This window comes from Phaenicophaeus curvirostris, chromosome 1 (assembly GCF_032191515.1).
Source record: "Phaenicophaeus curvirostris isolate KB17595 chromosome 1, BPBGC_Pcur_1.0, whole genome shotgun sequence".
NCBI lineage: Eukaryota > Metazoa > Chordata > Aves > Cuculiformes > Cuculidae > Phaenicophaeus > Phaenicophaeus curvirostris.
The window spans coordinates 24,183,988-24,203,376 of record NC_091392.1 but is presented as its reverse complement, the minus strand read 5'-3'; the positions used below and the strand labels follow the sequence as shown (position 1 = coordinate 24,203,376).

Sequence of the window (19,389 nt, the reverse complement as noted above, 5' to 3'; positions counted from 1 at the left end):
GAAATATTTGTAAAGGTTGTTCTGCAAATGGAGCTACCATTGTCAGACTTGTAATAATTCAAGTAAACTTCAATATAAGAGGTATAATGCAGCTGGTTAAATTTCAAACTATATTTACAGCTCATAGTAAAAAGTTTTTATTATTTTGATTTTTTTTTTCAATCTATGAGGCAGTTGTCTAAAGTGGGACAGAATCCCCATGCTAGATGAACCTGTACTATGAACTTAGTCTCCGCTTATCCCACTGGAGATTCTTTGCTTAAAACACTAACTGAACACTCACCAATCATTGCATTTGAACTTGCATCTCCTACCGCTCCTCGAATCCTGTGTTCAGTTCTGGGCCCCTCACCACAGGAAGGATGTTGAGGCTCTGGAGCGAGTCCAGAGAAGAGCAACGAAGCTGGTGAGGAGGCTGGAGAAGAGGCCTTATGAGGAACGGCTGAGAGAGCTGGGGTTGCTTAGCCTGGAGAAGAGGAGACTGAGGGGAGACCTCATTGCTCTCTACAACTACCTGAAAGGCCTGCTGGCCTCTTCTTCCAAGTGACAGGGGACAGGGCAAGAGGAAATGGCCTCAAGCTCTGCCAGGGGAGATTTAGGCTGGACATTAGGAAAAAATTTTTCACAGAAAGGGTCATTGGGCGCTGGAACAGGCTGCCCAGGGAGGTGGTTGATTCACCTTCTCTGGAGGTGTTTAAGGCACGGGTGGACGAGGTGCTAAGGGGCATGGTTTAGTGTTTGATAGGAATGGTTGGACTCGATGATCCGGTGGGTCTCTTCCAACCTGGTTATTCTATGATTCTATGATTCTATGATCTCAGCACTATTTCTTAGGCTCTTAGAGACTGGGGAAATATCTCAACTGTGTTTTCCACTCCTATATGCCTAATATGGCATATGGATTCTCGGAATATTTACTAATCAGCCTCTGCTTACAAAACTAGAGGAATATCCACTTCTAATTTGAAACTCAGCAGTGTCAGGTCTCAGGTAGTTGCGCGCATGCTTTGCTACAGCATAAAAAGCCCTTAGGGCATATTTGGCCTTCAGCACTTACCTTCTGAGGAGAGGCTGAATGGTCCTTTTTAACCCAGAGTGCAGAAGGCTTCAAGGCGAGTTAATAGCAGCCTTCCTTCTTGCCACAAAGAGGGAGTGAGACTTTCTATGAAAGAGGTGCACAACAGAACAAAAGCCAATAGTCATCAATTGGAATGGGGTGATTTCTATCTGGGAGCATGCAAAGGAATATTTCTTACTTTGAGAAGAGTCAAGTGATTCAGACTGCAGGTGGGGCTTATGCAGGCTTCACTCCTGAAGGTTTTCAAGACCAGAACAAAGAAACCTGAGCAACCTGGTCTGATCTCATAGCTGAGCCCACGTAGAGCAAGAGATTAGATTAGAGACCTCCTGAGGTTCTTTCCAACTGGAATGATTCTGTGAATCTAGGACTCTGTGAAATGTATGGAAGAAGATGCACATTTTACAATGTTATAAAACAAATCAGATGTGCTCTTTGACTATGGAAAATCATTATGATGTGAAAGATTCAAAGCTGTAAGTGTTAGTTTATATTAATGATTAGAAGTGCCATTTCATTTTGAAATTGTATCATTTGACATATGAAGTAACTCATAAAATTTATGAAATATGGAGAGCATTACAACGGTAACATATAAAACACAGATGAACATACCACAACTTCAAGGTAACCCATTTCTTGCTTTATAAGCCAGAAATACTTGCGGGAGTATCATAATATTCCAGGGCACTACATTGTGCATACAGATGTCTACTCTTTGTTGACAGATGTGAAACAAAAACATGTGGTCAGACAACCCCTCAAACATTGCACATCTGGATGCTGCAAGTGGCAAATTATTCCAGATAAAATAACTACCAAGTTATGATCAGCATGATTTTGCTCCACTTGTCGTTTTTCTGACAGTATATCATAATCTGACATTGTACTTCTTTTTGTTACTGTGTAAGAAACTTTCAGATAAGGAGTTTGTACTTCAGTAAAGAATAATCAGATCTGAAGAGTTGCTCTGTTGAAAAAAAAATGTTTGTGAGCTGTATCTGTTAGGGTATAAAAACGAGTGGAACTTATACCTTGCATTAGCTCCTGGCAGTTGAGTCATTCACTATAAAGCATTGTGAAAGGATGGAGACTACTTTTGGTACTCCATTTGCTGTGGAGAGATACTTGTTAGCCTTGTGGACCTTTGAGATAATTGCGTTCAACAGCTACCACTGAGGTCAATCAGAAAACAGGGAAATATTACCTTGGCTAATGTCCAACTTCTTGTAAAAACTGGTTATGAATGACACACTGCCAGTGGAGCACCAGCACTGGTATTATAGCACTTCTTTTGTCTGGCTTTAACTCATAATTAACGTCACAACTTCAGCCAGTTTCTGGAGGGTGAGAAAGCCAGAAGAGGGCTGAGACAGGGGTTTTGCTTTGCAGGAAATGCCTTACAGCTCATCCAAGTCTAATTTACATTAAAATTTGCTTTTACATTCTCATACAGTGGAGGGGTTTACACCATTTTACCAGGAGAAAGTAGTCCTCTCCAAGCCATTGAACTTGGCAATGTGAAGGCAATTTGGAGCCTCTGTGTGTCTGTGTTTTCATAGCTGCATTGAGGTCATTTGTTGGAATTGCATAATTTTCATTCCCCAGTATGCTAAACACTGAATTTCATCAGTGTAGAAAAAGGAGGTTATTGAATCACCGTAATCTCCTTGTGTTAGTCTATTAAGATCAGTCTTTGTATAGACATTTTGCAGTGCAAAATGGCAAGCTAGAGTTTATCTACTACACGTTAACATTTTAGTTAACTCAGTATGAAAATAGTAATGCAGTACTTTCAGAGTAGCAGCCAATCTTGAGTTGTTTCCTCCAAAGTTATTCTGTCAACACAACAAAAGACAGGTTTAAGATTGCAAAATACAGGCATTTCAAAGAATTTACAAATATTTTTCAGCAATTGCAAACAATTATTTAAGCAATTCTATTCAGTTGTCATAACAACACACATCTAGACAGCCATATGCCCTAAGAAAACAATTTACTGCTTGTTTAACCCTTATCTTTCTCTTTTCCCTTTTCCCTTTCTGACCTTCCCAGTAAGCTTTCTTACTGTCTTTCTCATGTTGGTAATATTAAAAAAAAAATTGAAAATAATTAGAAGTTATGAAACCTAAACATTTTTCTAGAATGATCCTCCCTTTATTCAGCCATGCAGAACAGACATTTTTATGAAAGGAAGGGGTATTAGCAGCTGAAGGGTATAGATCAGTATGGTAGGATTAGCACAGAAAGATTACTCCCCATCTGTGAATTTCTATAGAAAAGACTGCAAAGTTTATACAATCTCTAATGTTGTCAAATGCTAAAAAGGCTGTAGAAAGCATGTGGAAGGAAGGAAGGAAGGAACTAAAAAGAAGTAAAAGCAAGATAACAACATCTTTGCAGTAATAATTTAACCTTTGTTAAATTGCTATCATCTGTCTAATATATATTACAATATACAGTATATAATGGTATCTAATGTATGCTATATCATAATACACTGTAATCTGATATTTGCTGGAATAGATCCCTTCTGTTATCTCAGTGCTATTGTCTATAGTACGTCCTCTAAGTCTAATTCAAACTGGAAATGTTTTAGTTTTCTCCAACAATTGAGGCCAGGGTCTCAGTGTCTGCATTAAGTTTTGGCAGCTCTTTGCCACATGAAAAAGAGCTCATGCTGGAGGAAATCTTCACTGCATGTTTGGTTCAAGATTTGTAGAGGTTTTGCTGAGTTACTACTGGGCAAACATTCTGAGCAAAACTCCTGTTGCAAGATATCCAGTGTCTTACTGAGGAAGACTAAGAAGATGAAAAATAGCTGGATAACAAGGAGTATGGGCAGGTCAAGAGCAATCCATCAGCTAGACTGTTCATCTGTCTAGGCAAAAGTATTGAAACAATAAGATAATATGCAATCCATGGTTTCAGAGCAGCTCAGGGGTCATTGTCTGTAACCAAGTAATCCTATCAGTCAGAAAAAAACAACATGAGTTATAATTTGGGAGGGTTTACTATGGGATGTGAATGTATCCATGCCTACTTCACGGAAGGAAAAACTTGTTCCACACCTCCAGAAAACTGATTTTACAGCAATTCATTTTATTAGTGGACACAAGAAAGTTAAACATAAAATATCTCATAGGTTGATTCAAAAGACATACAAAATGTGGAGGAGTCCTTTGCTCTATAAAGTTTATTTCTTCAAAGTGCTGAATCCTCATGAGTGCAGGTTGGGCTGCCACCTGGGCCTGGAACATTGCCCAGATCCAAGTGTAGCCTCCGCCCTTGCAAGAAAAAACATAGTTAACATGTTTCTGGCATTTCAGGGGGAAGATCCTGAGTCACTTTGTTTCAGTTATGTTTGTACTCCTGTAGTGGTTGCATTATTTGTCTCTCACTGCTCCCCAGACCTGAAATGAATCACAGAAATCTTCCAGACGTCTGTCTATTTGGAAGAGTAAATCGCTGTATGAAAGTATTTGTGTAGATCAGGGGAATTTATGTGATTAATAAGCTATAATTAACTGCTTTAATCCATTGTTGAGGGAGCCTAAATTTCAGATTTTAAGATTTTTCTGTTTCCACTGTGCTCCATCTCTGTGCTAATGTGATCTCAGTATTGACCAAAGGAAGGCTTCAGCTCAGCATCACTTATGCCTTGTGCAATAGAATAAACACTGTCATAAACATGTTATTCAGTTTTCAGAACTAATTAGTTGGGCTTTGTGAGGGGGACCTTGTTCAACTAGTGGCTGCTTCATTACTTTAGCTGAATGCAAAGGACATGCAGTAGTAAATTACTGTGAGCAGGCTGTTGGAGAAAGAGAGGTGAATTCTGACTTCAATCTGCTCATTTGGCACTAACTGCATGCAATCTGTTTCTGTCCATGTGTGAAAGCTACCTGCATGCAGTCTGCTGCTCAGTAAGCTAACAAGCTGTAAGGACACTGCATTTTCAGTCTGCTATGCACCAGAAGGCAAACCTTTAATCAGCATCTTTTGAAAAAGATCATGATTAATAAAAATCCATGAAATTCACTTCTGTGATTATAGCAGCAAGTGTGCTGCAAATTCATTAGAATCAATTTTAACCCCATTATAGTTTAGAATATAAATTACTACATGGTCAGATTTGTAGGTGTTCCAAGAAAACAAATTTGTATGTCTTACTTCTGTCTCCCAGCTGTGTATATTGAATGAGTATCTGGGGATATGTAAAATTTAGTGCTGGACATAGCTATTAGACAGCAAGGAAAATATTCTAACTCAGAGTTTCTTTTGAATGAAATATGTACTGATATTCAAAGGCAAATCAGTCCTTCATTACTTCATTCTTTTCATGGTAATCCACAGTCTGGTAAAAGGGAATTATAAATGATAACCAGATACTGTCTAAAAATATAATTATCTTTTCTTATTTTATGCGGTGTTCATTGTGTTCATTGCCCGAGAAACTTTAACCTTGAATGACACTGGCTGATTTCTTTTAAGTATTGTATTTTTACTGAAGTTTTTAACTGAAGGGAAAGAAAGGAGAAAAACCCACCACCACTTCTTAAATCTTCACATTCACTCTCTTTCATACATATAGAGTCTTCCCTTCTGCACTGCTGTAGGTTTATACAGCTACTTCTGAACATAAATAGCTTTGAGTTATGGGTAGCTTTGAGTTATGGGTAGCTTTGAGTTATGGAATGGAGAAGTTTCTATGCATTGTTCACCTGTGCTAGACACTAACACAGAAACTTTCTCTTGTGTCATTTACACATTCTTAGTTTTAGCCTTTACATTTCTTTGTGTATGCAACAATGCATATCAGTGATAGATTTTTCATAAAATATCTGCTGGGTACAGTAGAAAGATTTGTGTCAATGCTCTCTTTCTGAAAATATATCCTCTCAAATTCTTTGAAAGTCTCCCTTGACTCACTTAAACAAACAGTCTAATGTCTTAATAAGAGAAGGGTCTGATAATTGGCTAGAAATATCTCAGAGACGGACCCTTTATCAGAGACGGACCCTTTATAAAACATCACTTTAAAACAAGAGCCAAATACAGAAGGGTCAGTCTGCTGCTTGCAGGGCTGCCAGCTGCTATGACCTGCCTCCTGCTGAGGTGCTGGGAAAGCACAAGGTGTTAGGGATCATCCCTGCCTATAATGGAGGCATTACAACCAGTGCACATCTTATTCATCGTCCTCTTTTCTTCTTGGCACCTTTCAGGTGAGGAGCAGTAGTCACTGAGGTGGCCTTCCACAAGATGGACATCTCAAGGCTCAGGTGTGGCCCCATGACACACCTCTGTGTCCCTCTGACCATCTGTACCTGGGCAATATTTTTCAGTGCAGATTGGGTATTGAGCAGACAAAACATTTTTACCACTCTCACTGCAGAGCAAGCATAGGTCCTCTCACCAAGGATATTCCTTTTTGAAGACAAGGGTGTTTGGCTCTTGGGAATTGGTTTGAATGACTTGGGCGTTCAACATACCTGCTCTCAAGATCCAGCCCTGTGTGTTCGCTGGGACTACATTAAAGACAGCCAACATCAAAGCACATGGCTGCATGAAGCTGGCCATGTGCTTGGGCTCTCCAAACATGTGTGCCAGTGCAGACTGTAAATATGCAAAAGGAAATACCTCCTGTTGTCCACCAGATATAAGCATGCTTTCTATTAGAGAGAAGCCTCCACACGTGTGTAGACTCTGTCTTTACATAAAAGGCAGGAACTTGCTGGGGTTTTTGGCATTCTCTGGGAAACCAGTTTCAGAAGTCTTCCATTTGGTGTTTCCGAGCCTGTATTGGTGGTTTCCTCAATGTTTCCCAGACCATGCATGGTTCTGATGTTTATTCCAAACCCTAGTATGCCACAGAGAACAACTTCTGTAAAAAACAGTGAGTGCACTAATTCCTTACACAGAAAACATTTAAATTCACCCTCCAGCCATCATAATATAAATAAAGTAATAAACTTTTATGGCTTTTTTAATGAATGTATTTAGTCCATTTACTTATTATTTCTTTAGATTTTTTGTTGTCTACTTTCCCAAGGAAACAGAACTCTTGAAATCTTGCTGACAGTCCATCCATGGCTCACCAGCACCTTTTCAGTCCCTTGGGCCAATTTAAGCTCAATTTAGACCAAGAAAGGAAATCCCGTTGTTCCTTTTTTTTAAATGAGAAGAAGGAAAAGCAAGAGAAATCTGTGGTGTTATAGAAGTGGGTTTGCAGATCTTAGTTCTTTTGCAGTCTGTTTGACAGTCAGCAGCTTGTTATTCGTCATTGATGTTTTGCTGAAAAAAAAAAAAATCAGTGTTATATTCCTTTTCTCATGCCCCAGGGGAGTCTAGGAGAATTCAGGAGGATCACTTGGGAAGAGAGAGGGATTTAAGCATTCTGACATCTAGTGAAACACATGATATCCAAGCTCCTTGAGCATTGCAAAAGCTGTGCTAGTGAGGTAAAACTTGCCGAGAAAGGTTTAATATTTTCTAGAACAACTGATACAGTTGGAAAAAAAAACCAAACCCCCCCCAAAAAAACCACCAAACACCAAAAAGGTAGCTGGGTACAATCCTCTTTAAAATTTCAAATAGCAGAGTTCAGCATTTAAAAATAAGATCTGCCAGGGCCACCACAGTGATTAGGAAGTCAGATATATTGCCTGACAGAAAATCATATGGAAAGAAATGTATCTTAAGTGTACCTTCCTGTGAGTTACACAGCCAGTCCTGGGTTACAGAAGATCCTGTCCTCCAATTTCAGTTGTCACATGCTCTTTCAAGGAGTTAAGTACCTACTTCAGTCAGTCCTTTCTCACCTAACAATTAGCAGGGAGCCTAGTGTTGCTCCCACCATCCAGTTTCACCCTTCGTTCTTTATAGGTATCTAGTCTGTGGGTGGAGCAGGTTCAAGGCTCTTGGCAAGACAGTTTTTAATTATATGAACAACGAAAATGCAAACAGCTTCATTGGGAGACACAGACAAAACTGCCCAGAATAGCCTACAGACCAGTGACTGAAGTGAAGACTGGGAGATTGAACTGAAAGATCTGCTGCAAATCTGTTAAAAGAGGTACTTCAAACTGTTTGCTATATCACAGGGAAGTGATCTACCAGGGAAATAGCAGTCAATGCTTTGTGCCCTGCATATTCCTAGTGATATGTCCCGAGAACACCTATCAAACACTGTTGGCAAAGGGAATTTTTAATTCTATTAGGGTAAAAGGGGCTGACTAACATAGCTCTGCTGAGCTATGGGTGGTTTTATCTATGACCACAAGAAGAAACTTGAGGACTTAGGAGGACGGTGGCAACTGAGAGATTTGAGATGATATATTACTGGTATGAGTAGTGTTGGATGGAGCCCCAAGTCATCTGCCCAAACTGATACAGAAAATAAGAGGCAGAGTTGTGCATTCATAGAATCATTAGGTTGGAAAAGATCTTTGAGTACCTCCAACCATACCTATCCACTACTAAAGTATATGCCAAGCACCTCATCTATCCGCCAAAACAAACATCCTAAATCTCTCCTTGGAATCTTAACCTCGGTATGCCCCAAGCCCTAAATAAATTTAACAGCTGTTCTTGCAAGTTCTACAGGATTTTGTGCTAAAAGTGAGAAAATACTTTCAGTATAGTACACCCTGAAACAATGAGTTCAAATCAGCAAGATTTCTTATGTGAAAAGCAGCTTTAACAGCAGCTTTAGCAGATGTGTAACTCACTGGACTGAGTCCCTGGCTAACATACATTTTTTCAATGCACTGCATTCATTGTCACAGTATTTCAGTTTCAGAATTCATGATTGAACAGTAACTTTTTTCAACTCATTCTTTTTCTCATACCTTTTTCATACGTTTTGAATGTAGTGATAGCTGTTCAGCCTAGTTCTGCTGTGTTCATCGTGGCTCTGATTTAAAGGTCTTAGTCTAAAACCAATGGGAAAAGTTTAGAGCTCAAACGTCTTTTCCATAGAGGGAGTGTAGAGTATAGATTTCTTTGCACTATGAACTGCGAATGCCAGATAACCTGAGCATGGGAGGGCAGAAAAGAACGCCCCTTAAAAATAGCCACAAGGCTGTGGGATTTCCCAGTTCATATAGTACACTTTTTAACTAATTACCGGGGAGAACAGTCAAGGCCACATCAGTACTTTATTGAGAGAGAACCATAAATACATTATAATTCCTTCTGTTATCACATAAAATATTTACTTTTTGCACTGCCAAAGCACATGATTTTTCCAAGCTATTCCACATTTTTGGATACTGGACTTGGCAAAATTCAAGTCAATTCACATTCAGAGCTTCCACTGGGAAAAGATGTGGGGGGGAAGAGAAGGACTAAGTGGCAATCCAAAACAGTTCTTAAAATCTCCAGGTCAACCATCTCACTTGTGAAAACAAAACCCCACCAGAACCTAAGATAGAAAAAGGCCTCTCTTTATCTACTGTTCCTCATTCCTGGTTATCTTCACTTTGAGGAAGGGAGGAAGAAACACTAAATTCTTTTGATTCCTTTTTTTCTTGCTTTGTGTTTTTAGTTTATAAAGCATACAGGCTGGAAATTGTTACTCCTCCTGCTTGGGAAAAATACCATTAGCTGCATTAGGAAAACATGTTTGCTAGGAAAATAGTTGCAAAATCAATGCAGATAATAGCTTTAAATACTGAAAAACAAAGCTTTAATTATCCTTAGGTACAGTTTGAAATATTTTCCAGAGCTTATTTTTATGGTATTTTAGTCTTGTTGGAGTTGGATTTCACATTCAGCTGTCTTGCTTCAAATAATTCTGCTGCATCTCCGAGCTGATTCATATCATAATTCACAAGTTTCTGCTAGATTAAGAGTTATGCTTTTTAGTACTCATGAATATTTTTGTTCTTTGGTTCATAAATGCAGAACTTAGAGCTATTGACTATATTGAGTAGGAAGGCAGACAATCTAACTGACATTGTGTGCAATATTAAACATCATGTAAAATGGAATTGAATCAAAATCCTTCATAGATTGCAAGTTTTCTTTTATATTCTCCACACGCATAAAAGATATTAAAATAAAAGTATGAAACTTGCAATATTTTCTCTTTATGAATAGTCCTTATTTCTCAAAAGAGTTTCTTAACTTTCTGTGAGGTTAGTATTCTCAGTGCAAAAGAAGCCACTTTGCATCTGCTCTAGTGTCAAGATGAAATTTATTTGTCCATATAATCTACATGTGCTTTGAGGAAGTTGTCTTTGTAGAGAGGCATCTACCAGGATTTTCAAAAGCTCTTTAGCAGCTAGTAAAGATACTGTGTAGACATGACATACTTCCATCACTGGTTAAAGCATGTAACTGTATTCCTCAAAAAATTTTCTATGCAGAAGTTTGTGATTGAAAGAGTAAAATCCTTCAGTTCTTGGTATGCTTGTACTCTTAAGGCAAAATAATAAGAATTGCAGCAAGGGCACGAACAGTAAGAACTTGAAAGCAATTTAGATCAACGGCTGGACAATTTAAACTGATGATCCACAATACAGACTGTTCTCTGACGTCTCCACCATGCCTTGACAATATGGACAGTATCTTTTCATATCATTCCCAGTTTCCTACTGATGTCTGTGCACTGCATGTTCCAGCCCTGTGAGTGGCTAGACTAACTTTCTTAAGTGTTTTTATGGCCCCTACCAGATCCCTATAGAAATGAGCACCTCATAGTCTTTTAATGTCTTTTTTGTGACAGAATATTAGGAGCCACTGGGGAAACATGATCCTATTTTAGCAGATGGAACACATCAGGTTCTTGACAAAACACAGAGGTGGCAATTTCTTCCCTTTAAAGTATAGCTGCAACACACAGACCCACTACTCCATGAGTTATATACCTTAGTCCTGTGTTCTCCGTTTAATGGATTTGTATGTCTTTTGATGTAGGTGAAGTCTTCATCAATGTTTTAGACAGTGCTTGATGAATAACAATGGACATTGTTTCTCAGCCAAAAGCAGTATTGAACTGAAAGTTCTCAGGAGACTTCCTCCATCCTTGTGAGAGCTTTCTGCATGTATTTTATACCTCCAGGAGTTTCAGTTCTTTTAGTTAATTTTTGTGTGTTGAATTGAACCAACATAAACATCTGAATCTTTGGAGGTTTATTTATCACTGAATAATGCAACTGGATGGAAAGAGATAGTTGAATAGAAGTCAACATGCCAACTATTCGTTCATTTACTGCCATATTAATAAAGTTGATGGAGTGAAACTAATCTGTTTGCTCACAATTTATTCCCCAACAATGAGATAGTTGCACTCGTTCATGATCTCTCTTTGACTAATTTTACTAGAATTCCTTCTACAGCATCATTTTAATCATTGTTCTTCCAGTTTTATTTATGAGAAATTAAAGTTCTTCATGAGAAACCTCAGTCAGTTTAAATAGAACCAGATCAAATAAAATTAAGGCAGCAAACCTACAAAAATCAACAGAAAAAGCATTCAAAATAACCTCTTTCAGAGGAAGCTTTGTTCACTCATGTCTATAATGTAAAGAGTTAAAAGAAATAAGACAGTCCTTGCGGCATCGTAAGGTGAGGCATGGTTGTGATGTTTTAGGGGTGGTGGCTGGGTGACCTGTCAGGCTGATGGGCAGCACTGGCCAAAGGACTGCAGAGCCAGATCTCGATGGATTGAGATGTTCCCCTCTGTCTTTGCTAGAACTAACGAATGAATTTTATCTCATCCACTAGTTCTCAAACATGTGTGCACTTAAGGTATTAAAAGGATGCAGGCTTTTGGCTACATGTTGGTTGTCTGCAATGCTAAAATGAACAAGCTTTGTCTTGTTTAGCTTAAAACATTCTGATACACTGAGCTTTTATTAGTCTAGTGGGGGTATTCTTCAGTGATTTCAGTTGGAGGCAATCTCAAACATGAGTACCTAAGCAGAAATTACCTGCTTTTCAAAGTGTTGAGCCACCATTCCCATTAATCATCGTGGGTTTCAATATGAAGGACTTTCACTGAGAAAGCTGAGTGTAGAGCCCAGATGCAGGCAGCCTGGGTGTGAGCTTCCAAAACATTCAATTAATTAACATGAGTGTACTTCTACTGGAAATTACAGCTTTAGCAACAGCTTTGAATGGACGAGGTTGCATTATTCCAGAAAAATTCTGAAAATCCTACCTTCCTATTTTAAAATAACTTTTTGAGCTGATAGGTAGCAGCAGCTGTAGATGCTAAAAGTAACCTTATTTTTGTTATGTGGTGCTTTGTTACTGCTGGAGCACTGATGGTTCAAGCAAACACAGATGGACAGTTTGTATTCAATATGACTTTTCCCAGGAAAGTTGTGGATTTCTCATCTTCTCTCCTTTTAACTGCTTCCAGTTTGGTGGACGCTTATGGGGTTAATCTGTAGGAAATTACTGCAATCATTCTTTCATTAGGGTGGAGGTGGTAAAAAGGTGCAATAGAAATTAAAAATCTATTAATAATTAAGTTAGATCTCTTATTCTAAAGCATAACTGTAACCACAGTAGTATTATCTATATGACATTCATTCCATGATATTAGCTGCATGAGCATGGATTTTCTTTATAATGCTTTGGTTATCTCCCACTCTAACTCTCTCTCTTACGCATATCTATATAATTTTAAAACTGGTATTTTTTTTAATATTTTTGTACAGCTGAGTGAAATCAGGTATGTATAGGCATGTCCTTATATGTAAGTACATAAATGAGAGCAAATGCAGTAAGGTTATTGAAAGCTAAGCTAAACAAATAAATCTTATTAATTCAGGCACCTAGATTATAAATAAATGAAATAACAAATGCAATAGTAGCTCCAAATAAATAATTTGAGAACACTGTAAAGTAGCAGGCTCAAAAATCTGTGATCTCTTAAAGGCTAACACTGTACAAAGAATCATGTTTACTGCAGTGTGGTCTGGACATAAACTATTCTCATTTCAAACAGCAGATGGACTCCAGAAATGTTTGCTCTCTAAGTATCAACTAATGTTGACTGAAAGCTATTTAGACATACAGAGAAAAGCTTTATTCCTCTTTTATTTGCTAGTGACCAGAAAAATCTTCTGTAAAGATAAAAGATGGTTTACTAGTGAAATGCCAAACCAGTCTTATAAAGAGTCAATTCTAACTGTGCGCTGAAGTACATAAGGCAAGGAAAATGTTCTTTTGATTCTAGTCCAGACATTTCAAGGGCCTCTTTATGTCTGACATCTAAAAAAGGTTTGCAGGGAGAACAGACACAGAGCAAGAGCTATCATTTAAGTTTACATGTCTGGCTCTCATCTTGGCCAGGAGTGATCTTTTGTAAACATACTTAAGATCACAAGATGTTTCATCTTTGGGCAAGGCAAGAAGGGTGTCATGTCACTGCAGTACCTGAAGAAAACTTTAAAAAATCTGCGGGCTCTCAGAAAAGTCCTTAATGTGCCATACATTGGCAGAGATGCGGTAAATCTTGGACTTCCACGGATATATTTTGTACTTTATATAAAAAGTGTCAATGATGATAACGGATTTGTTCCCAGAAAAGTGAATAAGGCTTCTTCAGTGATTCATGATGTCTCATGACCCTATAGTTTTAAATGTGAATGACATATTAAACACAAGCAGTGCCCATTAAAATTCATAGTTTGCATATTTTGAAAACACAATGAAGTCAAAGGGAATCAGTGACGTAATTTGACCTGCACATTGATTGTGATTAGTAATAAACCAGCCACATAAAACTGTTGTTAATGATATTGTTCAAGGAATGCTATCAAAATCATTTTTTATTTGTTTAAACACATAACCTGAAGCAGAGGTATGAACAAGAAAATCTCTGTTAATTTATTTTATGTCACTATGTTGAGAGCAATGGAAGCACATTCAGGAATTTCAGGCTTTCTTGTGAAGCCTTGTGCAAATTGTTTTACTGCAAGCTCGGAGTTTTCTGATGTTAATGTTATTGAACTAATACTGTCAAATAGCTCTACAGTGTGTCCAGACCCACAGGCTCCAAGATAACATCACAGTTTAACAGTAGAAGATAGGATGGCATTCATTTTGTCATAAGAGCTTTCCCCAGTAATAGAACACTAAGCAGAGGACAGGAAAACTGTACAAAAAAAAATCCATGACTACCCTTCCTCAGACTCATTGTAAACAAAAAATTACTGTAACCCTTTGAAGTCGGTGGGAAGATATTTTTTTTTTAACCCTTGAATTTAATGAGATCAAAACAATTGTGACACAACTGTTTAACTGTAATATTGATCGCATAATCAAAGACCTGCCATTATTTACTGCATTCCAAGGTGAATTCATATCTCCATCCATATTAGTACCACATATTCTACTAAATGTCAAGTTTCCCCTTAACAATTTTACAACAAAATTGTCATTTGCTCATTGGTCCAGTTCAGGCATAGCATCTTAGATGTAGAATAATTTCAAGGAAACAGTGAATGTTAGTACATGATCTTCACCAAAATTAATATCACTTTGGAAAATAACAATAAGCAAACTTCACTTTCTTTTTGGAGCAATTATGTTTATTATTCTTTTTGATTTTAAGAATGCTCCTTATTGAAATGAATACAATCCAGCAAAAGTGTGTGTCCATTTGCGTAGTTTGTTTTTAACTATTTAGCAGTACTAAGAATACATATTTATTTTAAAAGGCAAATTTTGAATTATTGTGCATTGCCATGACTAATATTCTGTTTAGCCAGAAAGCTTTTTGTGAGTCCTAATGAAGTCTTTAACTAGAATGTGAAAAAAGGTCAGATTCTTTTCTATGAATAAAATTAATTAAAAGGTGAATGGTTTTAAATATAAATACGTCCATTATTTATCTTACCTTTATGGTAGTGTCTGTGGTTTACTATGGATTACATCTCACACGAAGACCCATGAGAATATTGTATTTATAGTTATATTAAATACTTCCCTTTGATACCTGTAAGTTTTTGTAACCACTCTACTAGGTCAAAAGAATTCCCCTTGAAATTTTTATATTTTTTCTTTCTCTTTTCCTTTATGCAGCACTATTTCCTGAAGATAAATTAGGGCATTTAATCACAAAAATGCCTTTCACATGACTTCAGATAGGTATACAAAATTACTCAGGCCAAATAGGTAGTGATTGTATAGCAAATAGAGACCACATGAAGTTACATAAATGTTACATATGTTTGCTTTAATAAATTTTCTCATATCTTTAGCAAATGTAGTAGCTTGTACATTTACTGTGGATTGGGATAATTAACTACAAAACCATTTTCTGAATGTAAAAAGGATTCTAAATTTCTTATTAAAAATAAATATTGAAGAGCAAAAAATGAATGAATTGCAGAACCAACCCTAAACAACTTTTTTTCCACTTTAAATGTCCTTGAGGAGGATTTCAAAGTCGTATGGATGTGTGCAGTGCTGTCATTTTCACAGATTTCATTTTAATTCAGGACTGTGGTTCTCGAATTCGTCCAGAGGAGTCCTGTGGCTTGCAGCCTCTGTCTCATGAATACCTCTCTGCAATTTCACAGACGATGTTTAAGACCTGTGAAGCTGGAGACATAAAAGGTTTGTACTTATTTTTTTTTATTCTGAAAATTCACACATGCACCTCATCAAAATGAGACCAGAGGCAATGTTTCCTCTTTTCTGTCACCATGCACTGACCTATGCACACACAACAAATTTAGCCAATCACTTGTTATATTTACATATTTTTTAAATCAGGGTCATTGGTTTATGTGACAATTTTATTGTTTAATATGTTTCTAATTAGTGATCCATTACTGTTTGTTTTATTGTCATGTAGCATTTAAAATGCGTTGAAATATTTCCATCAAAACCATTTAAAATAAAATTTCTTTATTCTAAATGGACATCAAAATAAAAATTAACTCTAGGAAAAGAACACAACATTTTGATCCATTTGAGTTTTTTATTTCCACTTCTTTATTGGAAACATGAACACAATTCACAATTTCACACAGAAAAGTATGTAGTTATATATATATATAGGTACCTTGAAAAACAAGATGGACAAATCAAACATTATACAAGAACCAATACAAAAAAGTAATCTGGTTTAGAGAGAACTTAGGTTAAAACATAACAACAGACAGGTATTCATCTTTAGGTCAGAGCTGCATGGAGATCTATGCAAGTGTACCTCATAAATCTGAATGATCCACAGGACTACCCAGGTATGCAGTTTTATTCATAGCTTAAGTTGTTGCTGGATTAGATAATATGTAATTTTATTAAATCCTTTATTAGACAAATGAAAAATAACCCAGCATTCCTGTATGATCTACTAACTCAACTGTATTTTTTATCTTGCCATAGACAGAAGCAGTTTCTCACAGCAGTAAATTTGCACAAACTCATGGAATAATCAATACAAAGTAAAGGACTGTGGGAACTGCCTGAATGCATCACTTCATGTAAAACAGAGGCATAGATTAATTTTGTGTTTTATGAAAGGAACGCACAAAGTGGGCACTATTGTACCTAGCAGCATACTTTAAACATAGCAAGCCGTTAATCATAAAGAAGAACAACCTATCCTATGCTGTGACATCAGGACATGAAGTTGCTGACTACAAAGCCCAAACCAAATCCACAGAAGAATCTTTCTGGTGCAGACAATATGTTTCTTCTGATATATAACATACTTTTGAATTCTGCATCTAGTTAAGTGAATCTGAATATAAAAAATCTTTTATAGCCTTATTGTGAATAATATACACATTAAAAAATGGAAACAAACTTCAGGAGATGTAGTGTCAAAGGACAAGATATTAAACAGGGAAGAATAATTTCTGCTTATAAAGTGAAGATTGACAAGAGGTGTCTAATTAGCCTTGAACTGGGGTTTGCAGTATCTGATAACAAGTGGCTGTATAGTTTTCATGTATGTCACAGCATCCAACTGTAATTGGAAAGCATGGCTTTTTGTGGAAAATCATTTTAAATTTGTAAAATAGATTGATATTCCAATCCTGTCAGTGAACATTTTTCTAAGATGCTAAAGCAGCAACATCTCTTTTACTTAAATAAGTTTAAATTTTAGATAAACCAACCCCTCTTTTGTCTCAGAAAAGAACTAAAAAATTCTGCAGAAGTAAGGAGGCATCAAGCATTGTTCTTATGCCAGGGAACACCTTAGTTGTATAGGGATGCTGAGGTACTATTGCAGCAAAACGTACCCATGTTAGCAAAAGGTTATGTTTGTACAGACATAGGCATAGGCAGAGGCTGAGGAGGAGCTACAAAGATAATGACAAAACCTTGGTTTCTCTGATATTAATAGCAAAACTTAGAAGTGTGCTTTGCAGTTCAATACAACGAGGATTTCAGGCCTCATTTCTAGTACTTTGACGTGGTGCAGAGACGGTAGTTCAGGATGTAACTAAATGCAAAAGTGACCATCTCCTGTCCTAGTCGTCATGACACTATCCTTTGGAAGAAGCTCTGCATCTTACCTAATATGCACCTAATTTATACCATTTATTTCTCTCTCTACAGAGGAAGTAGTTTCTCTCTTTCCATCTTCTTTAGCTCATGGAATAAAAATTGTATTTTTTATAGCAACAAAAATCTTTTTTCCTTCAGAAAATTCCCTTTGTTTCAATACGACTTGAACCAGGCTATCATAGGAAAATCAGTTCTCTGTTCAGTATTGCTGTATTATCAATAACACAGAAGTAAAAAATGTGTTTGGCTCCTCAAAAAGAGAGAAGGAGTTGATAGAGATCATGAGAAACCCCAGTTGTGCTAAATTCCTGCACAGGCAAATCAGACTGCTGCACTCTGTGGAAATTTGGTAACCAGACAACTACAAAATCACAGCTTCACTTCTAATGTTCTTTGTTGCTGCTGTGACATATGTGTTTTAGTTGTACCCAGTCTTCCACACTTTCTACAACTGTATCCAGTTTGACAGAATGCTATACAGGTTCTGTCTTTGCAATCAACTGTCATCTGGATTTAGGCCCAGCAGAGACAGAAATTGATGTCTGATCAAATTAGTGTTTTCTTTGGGTACAAGGAGTAAATTTCAATTTGGACATATGTCTGTAGGTGTAAGGACATTTATTCTCTAGCATCAAAATTGTGTTCTCTCAAAAATAATCTAACTCAGAGGGAATTGTTGGAAGGGGTCCAGAAGATGATCAGAGGGCTGGAGGACCTCTTCTCTGAGGAACAGGCAGAGGGAGTTGGAGTTATTCAGTCTGAAGAAGAGAAGGCTCTGGTGAGACCTTCTAGGGGCCTTCCAGTACCTGAAGGGGATACAAGAAAGCTCAGGAGGAACTTGTTACAAGGGCACGCAGAGGAAGGACAAGAGGGGATGGCTTTTAATAGTAAGGGGGAAGATTTAGACTAGATATTAGGAAGAAATTCTTCACTATGAGGATGTGAAGCACCAGCACAGGTTGCCCAGGGAAGCCGTGGCTGCCCCATCCCTGGAGGTGTTCAAGGCCAGGTTGAATGGGACCTTAGGCAGCCTGGTCTAGTGGGAGGTGTCCCTGCCCATGGCAGGGGGGTTGGAACTGGATGATCTTTAAGGTCCCTTCCAACCCAAACCATTCTATGATTCTATGATCATATAGGAAGAACTCTACAACACTGGCAGACTCTGATCCAGACCTCAAACCAACCAACCATTCTGTCCCTGCTCTGTTACTCAAAACGCAAAAGGCAATAAAAGGCATTTGCATGGCATGTATTGTTGTGCTATCTGAGACCTTACACTTTCCAGTCTCTTCAAAACCGCTGTGAAGCTGAGAACAACCCTTTATCCATGGACTGCAAATGGAGCACAGAGAGAACTAAAAGCAAGATCCATAAGTGGCAATAGAAACCTTGAAGTGTCAAAGCATGACTGGCTCCAGTGGTGGTCAGGAGGACACAGTCTGGAGCGAGGGACCTGAAAGCCGGGATGGGGGGAGCAATGTGAGGAAGGGATTCACAATGGTCAGCACTGGAGGCTGCAAGAAATAGTTGTCTAAATTCAGCCCTTGGTTTCCCAGCTGAGGGCTTGAAGAGCTCTCCTTGCTCCAGATCCTGGTTATCCACTTGTGCCCGTACATAAAGACAGACTTTAAATTCTAGATAAAAAGTCTACACAGAATTTCATTCGAGGACCAAAGTTTGGATTTTTTTCTCCCAATTAAATGACCATGTTAAAATAATGCTGTTTTCCCACCTTAATGAATTTTGAACCTTAAAGCAGTCCCCAGACAATGAGAAAAGTGGGAACATTATCCTAAGGACAAACAGCTGGGTGATTAGGACACAGA

At 37.7% G+C, this 19,389-nt stretch overlaps 1 protein-coding gene across 3 annotated transcripts in view; it reads left to right on the top strand.

Annotated features, from left to right (window-relative positions):
* Positions 1–19,389, top strand: part of CPED1 (cadherin like and PC-esterase domain containing 1) — a 145,610-nt gene that overhangs the window by 105,970 nt on the left and 20,251 nt on the right. For all 3 annotated transcript variants that reach the window (XR_011336836.1, XM_069850682.1, XM_069850692.1), the window contains one exon: positions 15,541–15,658. Coding sequence is in view for 2 of the 3 variants with exons in the window: in XM_069850682.1 (XP_069706783.1) it covers positions 15,541–15,658 (118 nt within the window). In the remaining variant the exon portion in view is untranslated. The remainder of the gene's footprint in view (positions 1–15,540; positions 15,659–19,389) is intronic.